Raw genomic sequence first — 16951 nt, forward strand, 5'->3', positions numbered from 1 at the left:
GGTGGTGTGTCTGCATCTCACCATGTCGATGAGGCTCTCCTGGATGCGGTTCAGCGTGGTCCTCAGGCGGCTGCTGATCAGTCCCAGGCCTGATGATTCATACTGCAGGGGGGGAAACAGCAATATTTCACACCCCAGCAAGCCAGATATCAAACACACACACACACACACACACACACACACACACACACACACACACACACACACACACACACACATACACACACACACACAAACACACACACACACACACTTACAACTGTTTACAATCCAAAAACCAATCTTCGAGGATTGCACACACACATATAAACAAACAAACACACACAGCATGAGGAACATCTAACTCCAGCTGTTTTTCTTCGATTCAATGTTTCCAATTGGCTGTGTAGCATGGGGAGCTAATGTAGGCTGCTACTGTGCAATTATGGACACTATGAGTTTAGAAATGAGGATACTACTACTAATAGTAGCCTACTACTACTACTATCACTGTTAACACTAATAATATCACTACTACAACAACCACTATTACTACTGAATGCAATAATGTTTTGGGCTGTGGACAGTGACATGCTGCTGGCATCAATTATGTTTAATGACAAGCTCCCCAGAGCAGCAAACTGCTATTAAGCACTGTCACATTTGCAGGGGTACGCTTGAGGTGGAATTATACCGGCTATTAGAGCACTTAAGAAATCTAAGCTGCCGGATCAAACTCGCCAGACGTGAAAAATAAGAGGGCACTGACAAATCAAGCAATAACACCGAAAAAAAAAAAAAAAATTAAAAAAAACATCTCCGCTGAAGTGATTGCTGAGCAGTCTTGCTTCAGCACAGCTAGGTTTCACAAAGTGTCAGGCGTCGAGGCTTAATGCGATTCACCTGCGTTTCGACGCCCACATCCTCTCTGCTCCTCTTTTGACAAGTAATAAAAATGGCTGTGGATTTTAAAGAATTCCCCCCTCGCTTGCATTCCGACTGTTACGTAGGGGCCCAACAAGCTCATTCTAATATGGACATGGAATGCCAGGCATGGTGCGGACATGCAAACAGAGGTTGAGAACACGAAGATGGTAGAAAAAAAAAAGTTTTTTTTTGGTGCCAACGGGTCAGCTTGACCAGTGTTTCCCTCTTCAAAAAATTGCTTCAGTGAGAAAGAATGACCTACACGCTTAAAAGGGAAGCAACCTGGATCTCTCCGCCAAGGGAAAAACTGCAACAGGCTCATAGACTTGGGATCCCTCCCAAACTGTCAGAGCCACGGGCCGTGGAGTAATCTGGACCCGAACCCTTAACTGACCTGACCCTTCCACTTCGGTTCATGTGATCCCTTTCATATTTCTTTAGCTTTTAACCTTCAGCCAATTCTCAGTACAATTTCTCAAGTTTTTGACATTTCACACTGTTCACAACCACACACTGGCCACGTCATCACTGTGTGATTGAATGCAACCACGTAGTCGACTTGTGCTATCTCAACAGTTTGTCGTTTTTTGTTTGCACTAAGTAAAGACTACAAGTTTAATCAGCGTGCTCCAGTCTGTTTTCTTCGTTTAAATAGCCCGCCGTCCTATGAGTTGTGAACATCTGATTTTGCAGTTTCAGCTGGATCAACTTGGGCTATCTCAAATTTGTTGTCAGTCTCCTCTCCTTATGTTATGGGCCACCCAGCCAACAAAATACTTTTAGCTTTTCACATAAAACGTGTATATTGTATACTTTTGGATTAATACTGCATAAGGCTTAAACATGTTTAAATATCCATAGACATTTAAGGGTAAGGCGAAGACTTCAAAACAAACAAGGCACAGACTTGCAAAACATCACTGCAGGACACTCTAAAGAGGAGCATAGAGGAGATGCAGCAACTTTTACAATGCCAGGGACATGTTAGAATGACTGTAAAAGCCAACGCCCACTGGCAGCGTCGTTCACATCCAAGAATTTGATGCTCAAGAGATACGTCAGACGCCGCTAGCGGGCGTTGGCCTTAAGGGTGGCACACACAAGGACACAATCACATGTACACCCATGCAGCCTTACCCAGTAAACCGGGGGGGCCTGCCTGGCTGCGCTCTGCTCTTTGCCTTGCGGCGGCGCAGACTGGCTAGTGACAGGCTTGACAAGCGATGGCGGTGGGAGAATGTAAACAGAAGAGAGAGAAAATAAAAAACAAACGAAAGAGAAGGGGGTGGGGGTGGGGGGGGGGGGGGCAATGCAGAATGACAACGCACAATGCACAGATATCACGACCAACAGAAGTGACAGCACTGGTGACATAAGCACACGGCACAAGAAGACCCAGACAACTGCTGAGAATGCTGAAAGCAGAAAACACAGCATGAAGGTCAAAGCCGACTGACAGAGTGTCTCTTTTGGCTGAGAGAAAACGGAAGCCTTTTGCACTTTAAATCTTTTAAGAGTGTGGGTTTGAGGTTGAGGTTGTGTGTGTGTGTGTGTGTGTGTGTGTGTGTGTGTGGATGTGTCTGCTTGTGCGCTAAACGAGGGAGAGCAACAATAGAGAGAGGAATGAAAAAGCCACCAAGAAAAGAGGAGAGAAGGAGACAAGGAGGCTAGTGAGTCACTAACTGAGAAACCGTGTATGTGTATATGTGTGTATATGTGTATGTGTGTGTGTGTGTATATGTGTGTATGTGTGTATGTGTGTGTGTGTGTGTGTGTGTGTGTGCGTGTGTGTATATACTGTATATGTGTCTGTGTGTGTGTATGTATGTATATATATATATGTGTGTGTGTGTGTGTGTGTGTGTATATATATGTGTGTGTGTGTGTGTGTGTGTGTGTGTGTGAAAGAGTAAACGACTGCTGCTCGCAGCGAGGAGCAGAATAGAAAAGACAGAGTAGCTTTCGTTCACTGAGCAAACACCATCGCTCTCCCCGGTTCTCTCTCCCTGCGTGACAGACGGCTGTCGGCCGTGGGACAATAACGGTCGGATCGCCAGCTAATGTTCCCTCTGCTTTTGGCAAGCTTTCCCCATAACAGGCCCATCCATTACCATGACAGCCACATTTCCCCCACCCCACCCATTTGGCTCCTCACTCCCGAGCCCACCTAACTAACTCGTGGCGTATTAGTCAGCAGACGAGAGTAAAGTAAGGCCCTTCATTACGAGGCGAGGCGAGGAGTTGAGGGCTATAGTTCGTTTCTGTCGTCGGAGGGCATTTGTAAATCTCGGATAAAGCCTCCTCTCCTCTCAGCCCTTCTTCCCCTGTCACAGCACACCACCCCCCTTTCTATTTCGTATCCATTCATCGCTTGAAAGGAGAGTTATTAACTTTGGGGGGTGTGGGGGGGGGGGGGGGTGTGCAGAGCATGAATGCGGAAAACTAATGCATCTTAGCGCACCCGGCTGCTAGAGTCAATATGACGGCGATGTATAATGGAATATTGCCCTTTAGAATTCTGATGCTGTTCATTACTCGTAAGAGTGGTCATTCTTTAGGAAGTGTGAGCTATAGGGCTCATGTGTATAACAGGCTATGAGTGTCTGTGTGTGTGTGTGTGTGTGTGTGTGTGTGTGTGTGTGTGTGTGTGTGTGTGTGTGTGTGTGTGTGTGTGTGTGTGTGTGTGTGTGTCCTATTTGTGAGCACATATGCCGAGTTAAGATAACGACACACATTCCTATCAATTTTCAAAGCGGGTCTTTGTCGCAAATTCATGAATGGGACGTGTGCGTGTGACATCGAGCAGATGGCTTACAGATTGAGCCTGATGCCTGAATGAGTCTGTTTCGCTGATGCCTGTCCCTTTGAATACCTGAGGAGATGTGTGTGCATTCATTAGCTGAGCTGGATGGGGAAGTTTGTCAGTGTTCGCAGAGCTGAAGGTAGGAGGGAGAGTTATCTATGTGAGAGCAAAAACTGGAGGGTGAATGGCGCGTCAAGTCTGTCAAACACTAGAGACTGGGACGTTTTTTGTCTGTGTGAGTGTGTGTCAGTGTGTGTTTGTGTGTGCATGTTTGCTGAGAGATTGTCGGTTTTAGAAGAGGTAAGACATACTGTACGAATCTTGTCAAATTCCCATACTAGAAACAGGGGCATTCATGTCTCTGTTTGTGTGCATGTGTAAGAAAGTTTACAGTGGGTCAATCAGGTCTAGGGACAGCCTGAGCATCTCTAATAGGACATAACATCCCTTTATCAGCGTAGGCAGGGCAGCTTCTCTGGGTAGAGGGTTTCACCCAGCAGCCTGGCACCACACGGAAGCTCCTTTTAAGATATGGCCTGGCCAGAGGGGACATTTCATGCCACGTTACCCAGTTACGTTATTCAGAGTATGCATCAGATGCAGTGTGTGCCAAAACCTACTTAACAGATCGAATGGCAAACAGAGAGGGCAAAGAAGGGGTTTAAGATTTGGTGACCAATAGAATTCAGAGCTGAACTCACTATCGATATACCCAGTAGCCGTTGTGAACAACCACCAAGTTATTCGTATTAATAATCATTTTGCATAATAATTTTGAGAGCTCAGTGCTTTTGGTATTGAACTCTCATACTTGATCTGTATGTTCTGACAGCTTTGGCCCTGCAAAACTTAACTGGAAAGAAAGGGGGGGTGGGGTAAGTACATTACGTTAATACTTTCACAAGCATGGAGGGATTATGGCACCATACAAGCCACTGAAGAGAAGACAAATCTCCATGAAACAAAGTCTTTCCGTCAGATGTGAGAATGGTTCATTGAATAACAGCAGTGGCACAGGAATGGAAAATGGCATCACAATGGCATGGTGGCAGCAAAAATGGTTTATAAAGGGGGTGAGGGGTGGCACACATTGCTGATTTACCATGTCGTTCCGTCCAAAAAATGTGTAGACAGCGTACAGGTAGTAGTCAAAGAGCTGTGAGACGCAGTGGATCACGTCAAAGGCTATGGGCTGCAGAATGCTCATCATCTGCATATACTTTCCTGAGGGGAGGGAGAGAGAGGGAGGGAGAGGGAGAGGGAGAGAGAGAGAGAGAGGGGGGAGAGAGAGAGAGGGCGGAAGGGAGGGGGGAGGGAAAGAAAGAGAGAAAAAAAAAAAACAACAACAACAGCGCATCAGGCCTCGCTCCATTATTTCACCTCGACCAAACAGATCAATTATCTAATCAGCAAAACACTACTTGATCCACTTTCTCCATGCGGGAGTAGCAGACCAGTCGATCGTAAGAACCTAATTGCATTGCCATTTCAAGGTTGACTTGACGAACAAACAGCAAAGACTTTTTAATTTATACCATCTCGCTTTGATCTCATCATGAGCACACACAAGTACACAAATAAAAATACACACAGTATTTTAATGCTTCAGAGACCAAATCATTTAAAGCAAGCTTATAGAAAATGAACCCATAAAATGCCTCACAAGCCTTGATTCCTGAGTGGCAAGTTAGAGCTATTGTCATGCTCATCTCACCAATAGCTTCCAGTGCACACTCGTGTCAGAAAAAAAAAAACTCTTAATGTTTGTCGAGTAACTTTCGCAAGTCGATTAGAATGGAACAGTGTCCCTGAGGGGGGATATTTGTCATTATTTAAACACTGACCAGTGCATTTCCATGTGCTCTCCTGGGGCAGGCCAATTGAATTTGCACAAGCAAGTAATAATGAATAAGTACAAGCATACACAAGAGTAATGCGTTTAACATCGAATCATGAGAAATGAGAGGGAGCGCAATACACTTCACTGTTTTTTTTTTTTATGCTGAGACAGGTGCTTTTATTTCTTTGCCTGCTGCTTTCAGATGGGCCTCAAGGAAGATCGGCTTTGTAATCAAATCTCTATGGATAATACTAGAGTAAGAAAATAAAAGGGGAGTCTGAAGACAAGAGCTGAACTGACAGGTAGTCGGAATATCTGTGATATTCGTGTGAGGGTGAGAGGGTGCCTGGGAACTTTATTTCTCTGTCTACTCCCATCATTGACATGTCTGCAATATAATAACGTCAAAAGAAATCGGAATCATTTTGAAATAAGCTCAAAGGCACGCAGAAATCCTTAAAAACCGTGCAATTTTAAAAGAGTAAGTTGGGTCTTTTATCTAATGCTTAGCATGCATGCTGTCCACTCACTTCAAAAATCTCAGAGTGAATGTCTCTATGGGTGTATTACAATGGAAAAAGGGTCTGTGGTCGAGTTGGAAACTCATGTAGATGCTACAAGAAATTGGAGAACAAGGCCAGAATGTTAATTGGCTTCATTATGGAAAAAACGAGATATAATCATTCGGAAGGAAATTAGGGTTCTAGAGCTAATGGGTCACAGCCTAGCGCACTAGGCTGTCACATCAGACGTTTCAATTACACATCAGACGTGAGCAATGACGGAGGAATCATTGGGTGCTAATGAAGGCAACGGCCCACAGGTCACACAGGTGGGACCAGGAGCTCACCCACACCATCCTAAAACGCTAATTATCTTCTTTTGAACTGATCGAGAGAAGATTTCTGTTTATGAAGGATGAATGATATGCGAGCCACTTTTCTGAGATACCACAGGTGCTAAGGTGGTGGGTGGGTGGGGGGTACAGTGTGTGTGTGTGTGTGTGTGTGTGTGTGTGTGTGTGTGTGTGTGTGTGTGTGTGTGTGTGTGTGCGTGTGTGCGTGTGTGTTATATTACTTACCGACCAGCCGTATGACGTTGAGGGTGGTGTTGGTCAGGATGGGTGCGTTTGTCTTGTTGAGGTTGTAGTCTGAACGCTTCCGGCTGCGCAAGGTCTCCCTGGAAACACTAATGGGAGATAAAAGGGGGGAAAAACTGCTTGCATTTACACTCCCATAAATACAAACGTCAAGCACACACAGAAACATGCAGAATGCTTTGAGGGGGACAAAGGCAAAGAGCGGCAACAAGCTGGATTTGAATTAATCTTATGGAACATAAAACGGGAGGGAGTGGGAGTGTGTGTGTGTGTGTGTGTGTGTGTGTGTGTGTGTGTGTGTGTGTGTGTGTGTGTGTGTGTGTGTGTGTGTGTGTGTGTTTGGAGGGGGCTGTAGTGCTATAAGTGAATTAAAAGCCAAGGAGACACGGAGAGCACAGAAGGACAGGTGGAGTAGTCATCATAGGGTCCCCTAGGGTCATTAGACGTGGCCCCTTGACTAAGCACAGAGCAAGGGCGTGAGAGCCCTTTCATTCACAAACTCATCTCATTAATCAGTGATGCGTCAAGTCCTACGCTTCCACTGCGGACCTCTATGCCCCCCGCCCCCCACCCCCATCCCCCTGTCGGTTCGGCACATCACAAGGAAATATTTCATTAACTTTGAACTCGCTCCAGGGACGTACTAGCCACAGTGCAGTTTGTCTGATGCCTTAATGACCCCCTTTAACGGCGTTGGTTTGCTCGTGTTCCGACAAGTGACTGATTTATATGCTGGGTGATTAAGAATCATGCAGCCCCGAAATGAAGCACTTAGGAAGGGGATGAGCCAGGGGTAAACCACTGCAGACGGCAGCCACCAGCAGGCATGCTCTAAAGTCATTATGGTGAGAAGGAACATGTAAAAAAAGAGCATTTTAAAAACATGGCACATGTGTGGCTCCCCCCCCCCCCCAATAATGTCTTCCAGAATGCATAATACCAGCCTGTAGCATGGATAAATCTTCTGCTTAGCCCACATGAGCATTTGGTTAATCTCAAACAATTATGACATCACAATGCAACATGTCCATGGTTTGACGATTTGCGCATTAAAGCCTTTAAATATGAAGACAAAATGAAAAAAGAAGAAAGGAAAAAATACAATGAGACAAAAATGTGCTAAACATTCTCAGCTGCCTATATTGTAATGAGCCAACTTAATTAGAGCATATTTTGGAACACCGCACACTGTATATGCAAGCATAGTCAGACAATTAAACAACAAAAAGAAAGAATTGAGACAATTTATACAGATTTCGAGAAGAGCGACCTCAAGCCATTTCCCTGTGGGAGACATTTTAATGATTCCTTACTTATGAAGGAGCTCTTTTATGCAAGCCCTTTTTCTGAGGACGAAGCTTCTAGAACCATTCTAAATATAATCCACAAGGTCTTACATAAGCCCCCTGTTTGTCGACCGCATAATTCATTTCTTTGCCAGAGATAAGCGACTAATGCCATTTTGTATATGCACCATGCATCTGCCTCCGATGCAAACTGATCGGAACAGAAAGGTGTCTCATTAAATTGCTAATGCTGATCCCAACTAGCTCAGAGTGTGCGGTTTCGTGCCCCGTGAACTTAACAACCTTGAATAGTGGCCTAGATGTACAGTACAGTGTGACGGGAGAAAGTGTGTGGGCGCAGAACCGGTCGAGGGCGAGGATGCACATTACTGCTAGTGCCAAAAACACACAAGATGTTGGCAGGCTTATGGGCACCACTGGAGTATTTCCACTTCAACACCCACCAACAATTTGAGAGATTTGCTTCACCTTTTGACGGGCACGTCGCCCGTTTGCTCGTCCACGTAGTCCTGCTTGAGCTCCTCTGGAACATCGCTGTCACTGTCGTAGTCCTGGTACACATTCTTCTCCAGTTCGTCAGACTCATACTGCAGGAAAACACAAGAAATGCGAGTACGTTAAGCAAGGGCAGAGCTGAACGATGCACAGTGTTTCATTAAATTAATGAAAGGGGACAGTATTAATGTGTATGAATGTATCCACTTTCTTCTATCAGGAAACAAATAAGCAATATAAGCAAAATAAACAAATAATGCATCAATGAAAAAAGGTGATGGTAGAGTCATTTGAAACAGCAATAATATCATACCATCTAATATAAAAAAAAACATCTGAAGACAAAACATTGGATATTAAATGGTCTGGATTGTTTGTATAAAACTCTACAAAAAGTAAAGTTGACTTCACCTCTCATCGCTAAATTGAAAACTGGTCTGGATACAGGGAGCTTAGGCAAACCCATGCAGATGTGATTGCTTTCTTACATTTTGATGAGTTCACAAAAATAAACAACATATGTACAGCCATATTTACTATAGCTATAGAGAATCCAAGGACAAAAAAAGACTTAAGACTAACCCATCCATCAACACCTTAACCAATCGGATTTGCATTGATCTCAGACATGATTATTTTCATTTCTGCACTAGGAAATCCACTGCTGTGACGGAAAAGTGTAATCCATGGAGGATGACTATCTACTGCATAAAAACACCAACAAATGCAATGTGGAAAAGAGACCATCAGTGAAGTCAGGCACGTTTCTTGGTAGGAAATGTTGTCCTCAAGGCAGCGCTGCCTAGAAGGTGCTAGGGTTAGGCATGGGTTAAGGTTAGGGTCAGGGTTAGGACTAGGTGCCTTTAAGTCGACGGTGGCAGCGCTGCCTGGAAGACTACGTTGGGGCTTTAAAACACCATCGAGCGTCAGGCACTATCAACGCTAGTTGGGAATCACCATATAACTCAATCCATTGAAGTGTAATACAGAGAATACAACTAGAAGTGGTGCAGAAATTAACACATTGAGGAACAATCTACAGTGGTAGTGTTGGGGTGCGATCAGACAAGTGCAGTTTGCCGCTTGTAAAATGTGAGGGGCAATATGTTGTAATAAAAATGGAAATGACATTGGACGCTTTTATATTTGACGTTGGAGTTCCACTTCTTTTATTTCAAGGCTCAGGGAGTCTGCAATTAAGCACCGTGCAAAACACTTACTGATAAAATACTTATTGATAAAATAACAACCGAAAAAAGACATCTCTCACTACAATAACAGGGACCAGTCTGATCCTGCCCTTAGTATACACCCTTTCAGCACAGGGGCATTTATGGGTGATTAAGAGTGAGGAAGCACTGTTAAGCACACATAACCAAGAGAATCTCCAAATAATAGACAAGAGGGGCCGTTTCCAAACCAAACCCTCCCCACTGCACACTCCCCACTCCATCACGGAGTGAACTCTGCTTTGTAGCCACACTCCCAAAGGGCGCTCTTAATGAAGGGGTAGGGGGAAATACAGCGGCACATATTGGAATGCCCTTCAGGGGAAAAGAAAATTGATGCCAGATTGATGTCGTTTTCACTGAAAATAATGAACATAATGAATATTAACAGAACCATCAAATATACTGTATGTTTTGGAGACCCTGGAAAATATAGTTAGAATATAACATTCTTTCCTCTTTCCTCCATTTATTATGTGTGTGGAGTTGAATTTCATTATTTATTTATGCTATCTTTTCCATACAATGTATGCATGTTGTATTATGTAGGTCTACTTAATTCAGTGTTGCTTTTCCTTGTCAGTTTCACTGATATTACTTTTTATAACAAAATTGCTGCCAATGAACATGTCTGTCAGGTCAATTTTAAGGTCCTGCACACATGCCTTGCTAAATGGTTTGGGAGCACACTTAGGCGGGGATTAGACTGACCAGCGGCAAGCGGCAGGTTTCCTATTGTTCTCTATGGTTGGGCAGCGGAACGGTGGCAGTGCTAGTGTTGAACAAGCTGAGCGTTGAACTTGGTTCAACTTTCAAAGCGCAACGCGAGCATATTCAATGGTCAGTTTAGGCAAACCGTTTGTGTTGCTTAGGAACGAGGTAGAACTTATTATGGTCTGAACCTCTGGCCAACGTGATCCCTGCCTTAATGTGGTGGGTCTTTCATGTGGTGGTGCAAACAGAGTGGTGGTACAGATTATGTCCATCAGGGTTGAACTGAACAGCTCTAAGACCAGTGAGGGTCTCTGTCTAACAGTTCCATCAAAGAGGGAGTTGAACACCCAGATGCACACACTATCTGTAGGAATGGTAGCCCCAGCTATGAAGAGGCTGACTGACTGGGAGATTATACTTATTGAGCACCCTCTTTAAGCAGCTCTCGATAAGCAGCACTGTTCAACAGGATAAGACATAAAAGAGGAGCAAATACTGAATCAAAGAAATATAGCTTTACCAGATTATAAATAACTTATGACTGATTTTCCTACACAACATGAACATAGTGAAACAATAAACACAAAGATATATAGCCTAGACACAAAAGGGTGTGTGCGGGTGGGGTGTGTGTGTGTGTGTGGGGAGGGTGGGGGGGTGGTGATGTATTAATAGCTTACTTAGCTTACTTTTTTGATTGTTATTACGCCACGATCACGTTAATTTTGAGAGCACTGATAGGCTATACAGTATAGTGTTTACGTTTCCAGGTCATTTGTGTCCCACCTGTCATATGCACCCCTCACTTTTACTGGGTTGATGTCACCTAAAATCTCACAGGCACACCTTAATTATAATTTCTGGCTACGCCCCTGCTCCAACCTGAAGAAACGTCTTTTTTTTGTTTTTTCGCCTGGGGTAGTCGCCTGCTAACTAACATAGCGGTGTCATAAACTATTTATTACATTGTATTTTCGCCTGGGGTAGTCGCCTGCTGTAGTTTTACTGGTCACCTTGTTATTTTATAGTTGTATCAGGTAGCTTAGTTGACTTTACACTCTCCTATGTGGGCCTAACACAGCCAGTTGGAACAGTGTTTAATACGCATTTCCTACACTTATAAAATGCAATTAAATGTGTAAGTACTCCAAGTATTCAGAATACGTTACTCAGATTTGAGTAATGTAACGGAATACATTACAAATTACATTTTTGGGCATGTATTCTGTAACGCAATACGCTTTTTAAAGTATCCTTCCCAACATTGGTGGTGTGTGTGTGTGGTGTGTGTGTGTGAGGATGCTCCATCTTCCCTCTTAAGTGTCTCCATGTTGGAGCACCCATATCCCCATGGGGTTGTGCTGCGCTGCGCTGCACAGTTTACTCTCCATGGTGCAGTAGCTCATGGGAAATGTCAGACACATCAAGATTCTGACCACAGGCACAGCCGTTACTCACCCCGTCGCCACGGCGCCCTCCACAAATCCTCTTTGACATCGCCGAGACTCGGGAGAGAGGACTATAAACTATTTAGCGTACGCAAACTTATCAACACTGGCTTAATTTACTTGTGGCAGTAATAATAAACTGTGCTGGCGGTGATATGTGGTGCGTAGTGACCCACTGAATGGCTCGTTGGGCGTGTCTGGTGTGGAGTTTAATTGAGTTTAAATGACAAATGAGACAAAACAAATAAATTTGCCAGTCAATGGAAAAGAACAACCTGTGGAATCCAGTAATATTTTTTTTCTACCTAATTTGATCTTATAGGACGCTATTAATTATAGATAAATGCATTAATCAATGAATGATAAAATTAACCATCTACAGTCAGTCCCAAGGGTAAGTCATAGAGGCACTGGTTTAAATCAAAAACCTGAAGACTTGGTGACATTTTTTACAACTAACTTGATCCATCAGTCAACAACAAAAACAATGACATTTGTGAGCATGGCCTTCAAAATACACCTGTAGCTCATCGGTGTTCATAACCACAGGCATGAAACCTGCGGTCCCAGGTGAGGATGTGACATTTTGCCAAAGACCTTGCTCGGATCTTCTCGAAGCTCTGAGCTCTTACCCCGTTGGAGGCCAACACGTCTTCGGTCTCCTCGTCTTTGTTGTCGATCTGCATCTCGAAGGGGTTGCCTCCCTGGAGGAACAGAGACACCTCTGTGGGGCTTGTAATGGACGAAGCCTGGCGACTGGGCGACACTGACGGGGACCGACACTGGCCCATGAACTTGAACTCCTGTAGGGGACACACAGATGCATTACATTTCCATTTCAAAATGGATGTAGATCTACATGAAGATGATGCTATCTTACTGTAGACATATATTACAGTTTCTACAGTTGTATCAATACGAGTGCCCTTTGGGAAGTAAACGTATAACCTTGGGGTCCTTAGCACTGTTCTATAACAGCTGAACTAAAGAAACAAATAAATAACCTAACTAACATAGCGGTGTCATAAACTATTTATTACATTGTATTTATGGTGGGGTCATAAACGATTGACTTTGCTATAATCAATATTACAAATGTCTCCACTGCTATCAAAAAAACACAGCATGTTTGATTGAACACCAGAACAAATCAATATCTGGTGGATATCCCTGCTTTCAGACCACACCCTAAGCCTTTTTGTGTGTGTGTGTGGGAGGGGCAGTGGATTAACCGTATATTTGCATCGTCAGGGGGCATAGAACTTTAAAATAGCAGGAGGGGTAGTGAAGCAGAGAACGGCTCCGTGTGAGTCTATCATTTCAGACTGAAGAGAGCAACTTCCCCTTCATTAAGATTGGACAGGAGATAAGGTGGTGCTTTTGACAAGGAACAAGGGAAAAGGGGAAAAAAGCAGGAGCTTGAGAAAGGGCAGCGTGATCTGCAGCACACTGGTAAAACCCGTCTCTCGCTTTGGCTGGTTGATAAGGCTGAACCGCCAAAAAAAAAAACTTAAAGTCAATGAGAGCACGTCGGAAATGTAATTATGATGACATTGTTGCCTTTTTCGCTACAGATACTACAAGCCGAGATGGATTGCCCTGATAAATAAAAAGCCAAGAGCCGCCCTTCCTTCTCCCTCTATCTCTCTCTGTGTGCAGTCCCTTCTCGGCTTTGAGTGACAGGGCCACATTTCCATCACCACATAATTATCGGCCCCTACCGCCACATTTTAGCACAGCATCTTGGTCAAAAAATAGCCCATGAACTGAAATAACTCTCATTATGAATTCAGGACAAGTAAAAACTGGTGGATTTGAACAGTGCTCCCCCAACCCTCTTAAATAGGAAAATAAATAAATGCCAAAAGGAAAGAGTTCAGCCTCCTTGGATTGACACACTGCGTCCATCATGAGCTTCAGGGACACTTATATGCTAATGTCCCTCATTAGGGATTTCCGCTGGACGGGCCCCAGTCTTCTCCACAGAGCCTCTCTGCTTTAAAAGCAAAGCCTGCCACCATTTCTTTTTTCTTTTTTCTTTTTTAGAGAGCAGAAAAAAAAAACGGGGAGATTGCTTGATCGTTTGCAGAAGATACAGCACTGAATGTGGGGATTGGGGGTTGATGGTGGCGGCAGAATCCAATCTTTTTTGCATGAAATAATCGAAAGAGAGAGACAGAGAGTGAGATGCCGTCGGTTCCATTCATGGGGAATTCTCCAGTGAATGTGTTTACACTGCGGGGTTCCCCGGCATGTGTTGGCTAAGATATATACCCTCAGAAAAAAACCAAGCAGCCCCCTTTCAAAGTCGTGCAACACAAGAGAAAGCCTCTTTGAAAATTCTACACGACTGGAAAAGCTTATCCCCAGCCATAAATGCTGTGTTTTTCTTTTTTTAAACAGATGAAGCTATTGTGAGAAAATATCTTGTGGATATCAGTGTTGAATAGCAGAGCACCTATGTCCATGCTTCTCTCCAAATTGCCAAAGAGAGCCATGAAGCATCTGTTACATTTCCAAAAGGAGATTTTCACCCTGCTGCTTGCATCATTTTAACCCAGTATCATTAACGCGGGCAGAACTGAAAAGCCTCATTTAATAAATTAACAACAGCTATTGAGGCGCTTGTTCTGGCAGGACTTCACCATCTACCGAGATGCTGGAGGAAAAAACTGGTCTTGTAATGCAGATGAAAGTCTGCCAAAACAATAAGTGGAATATTCTGGTACATACACTCCATCTTTTACAGCAGTGGGTGAATATTGCTAAGAGCATGTAGGATTAGCCAAATTGTTACGCAACCAGACAGTGTTATTTTTGTTGGGAAAATAATCAATCACAAACATGGCCAGCTTCAGACACATTCATCCAAAGAGACTGCCAGCACTTATTTCACCTTCAGTTAAGAACACACTTTGTTAGGGCTTGCTGTTGATAGAAGTGCTGTGTTTTAAGCACAATGCTAATTTAAGCACGATGTTGCCTGTTATATTTTGGTAGGACAGATTATGTGTACTCATTTATCACTCAAAGTCTGTCTTGAATTCACTCAGTTGTACACAGAGGTTTCCCAGTGCATCCACAACCTCAGCTCAACTTTACCAACCAGTGTTGCAAAGAAACTTTCACTTTGATCAGAACAAGTCCTGTGCTCAGATCAATGCTGCAGAGAGCACCTCTGCCGGAAATGAAAATGACAAAAAAATGTGATTTTATCAAGAGGGATCCAGGACAGCATAGGCCAAAAGCAGAAAGCAGATGCTGCTGGGTCACTGTGACAAGACAAGAGTCGGTTCAACCTGAAAGGCTGGTGATGGAGTGTCGTGCCTCATCTACATATGTAAATAGATTGACTCAGCCACTGACAGAAATACAGAAATACCTATCAGATCTGATTAGAAAGGAATGGAGCCCAGTTGGGTCTTCATTTCATCGACCGACAGACAGACAGACAGACAGACAGACAGACAGACAGACAGACAGACGCACGCACGCGCACGCACGCGCACACACACACAGACACACACACACAGACAGACACACGCACACACTCAGACACACGCACACAGACAGACATACGCACACAGACAGACATACGCACACAGACACACGCAGGCACATATGCACACACACGCACAGACGCGCACACACGCATGCACATATGCACACACACGCAGACACACACACACACAGACACACACGCACACAGACACACCTGTACACAGACACACCCGTACACACCCGTACACACACACACCCGTACACACTCACCTTCCACCCAGCCCGGTGGAGCAGCACCAACGCGCACACACTCATGCACATATGCATGCACACACACACACACACACGCACGCACACGCACACGCACAGGCACAAACACGCACACCCACACGCACGCACACACACACACGCACACGCACACGCACACGCACGCACACACACACGCCTGTCTGCTTACGTGGAGCTGGGCGATGCTGAAGTTGGATTTCACAGGGCACAGCTCCCATGTCTCATTCTCCAGGAACATCCGCAGCTCCTCCAGGCGAGTCCTGTGACAATCAGCACACGTAATGGCAGAGATGGAGAGAAAGATAGAGAGAAAGGGATGGAGGGGGAGGGAGAGAGAGGGGTGGGGGGAGTGAGAGAGGAAGGAGATGATAAGAGATGACAAGAGGTTAGGATTTGTCAATTAAAAGCCCTTTGGAGTTCCTTTTTGAACTCAGTCCCTTTGGGAGGCGGACGGATATTAAATGTGTTGACACAAATACAGCTGGGAAAGGTCAGAGGGAGTTTGATCAAGAAATTGAGAGAGAGTCAGTAGAGGGGGGTGGTAAAGTATGTGTGTGTGTGTGTGTGTGTGTGTGTGTGTGTGTGTGTGTGTGTGTGTGTGTGTGTGTGTGAGAGACTGAGTGTGTGAGAGAGAGAGAGAGAAAGAGAGAGAATGTAAGACAGACAGGGCAGAATAATAGAGAAATAGAGACCCAGAGACAGAAACAGAAAAGGTCACTGAATGAGAGACAGCTTAGCGTGGGAGCTCCACTTATTCTGTGGATCCTATATAAGTGTCCATGGCAGCCAGACTGAGGGGTCAATGACGAGTGTCTCCTATTGAATGCCAGTTTGAATAATCCTCTGGACCCAGAACAACACAATGATCTCACCACTCTCGAGCCCTCAACTGCAGATGGGCATCAAGCAACCACCCACCAAAAAAAAAAAACACGCTGAAATTGAGCTCCTCTTCTTTGGCAGCATCCAACTGAGTACAATTCTTCAGCAGCAATATTTCCCTGAACCTTGATGTGGTTCCACACCGCCCCAACCCCAAAACAACCCCCTTCCAAATCTGCATACATCACTACAAACATGTCCCACCATGCATCATTCATATTGATGATTACAACTGGTCTTGGAAGAAAGAGAGAGGCAGGAGTCATTCTTTATTAGCGTGCTAAAGCCGTGGGGCACAATATATATTCTAATGGCCTTGTGCGCTAATGTGGGCTAGCGTGTTGGCTGAGGCGGTCCCCGCGCTCAAGTGCATGATGGGTAATCAGTTTACGCAATACACCCAGGCTGCACGCTCACTGCCAATCCTGGGAATAATTGG

The 16951-nt window shown here is 44.5% G+C and overlaps 1 protein-coding gene across 1 annotated transcript in view; it reads right to left on the reverse strand.

Annotated features, from left to right (window-relative positions):
- Window positions 1-16951, reverse strand: part of vps50 (VPS50 subunit of EARP/GARPII complex) — a 138578-nt gene that overhangs the window by 45289 nt on the left and 76338 nt on the right. Inside the window, exons 17-22 of the mRNA XM_076301733.1 lie at window positions 15800-15890; window positions 12474-12644; window positions 8424-8542; window positions 6631-6737; window positions 4812-4933; window positions 22-102 (exon numbers count right to left, since the gene is read on the reverse strand). Coding sequence (XP_076157848.1) covers window positions 22-102; window positions 4812-4933; window positions 6631-6737; window positions 8424-8542; window positions 12474-12644; window positions 15800-15890 — 691 coding nt within the window. The remainder of the gene's footprint in view (window positions 1-21; window positions 103-4811; window positions 4934-6630; window positions 6738-8423; window positions 8543-12473; window positions 12645-15799; window positions 15891-16951) is intronic.

Source organism: Alosa pseudoharengus, unplaced genomic scaffold (genome assembly GCF_046254945.1).
Source record: "Alosa pseudoharengus isolate Yale_2024_CS ecotype anadromous, Long Island Sound unplaced genomic scaffold, YU_APseudo_1.1 YU_APseudo_1.1_scf_23, whole genome shotgun sequence".
Classification (NCBI taxonomy): Eukaryota; Metazoa; Chordata; class Actinopteri; order Clupeiformes; family Clupeidae; genus Alosa; species Alosa pseudoharengus.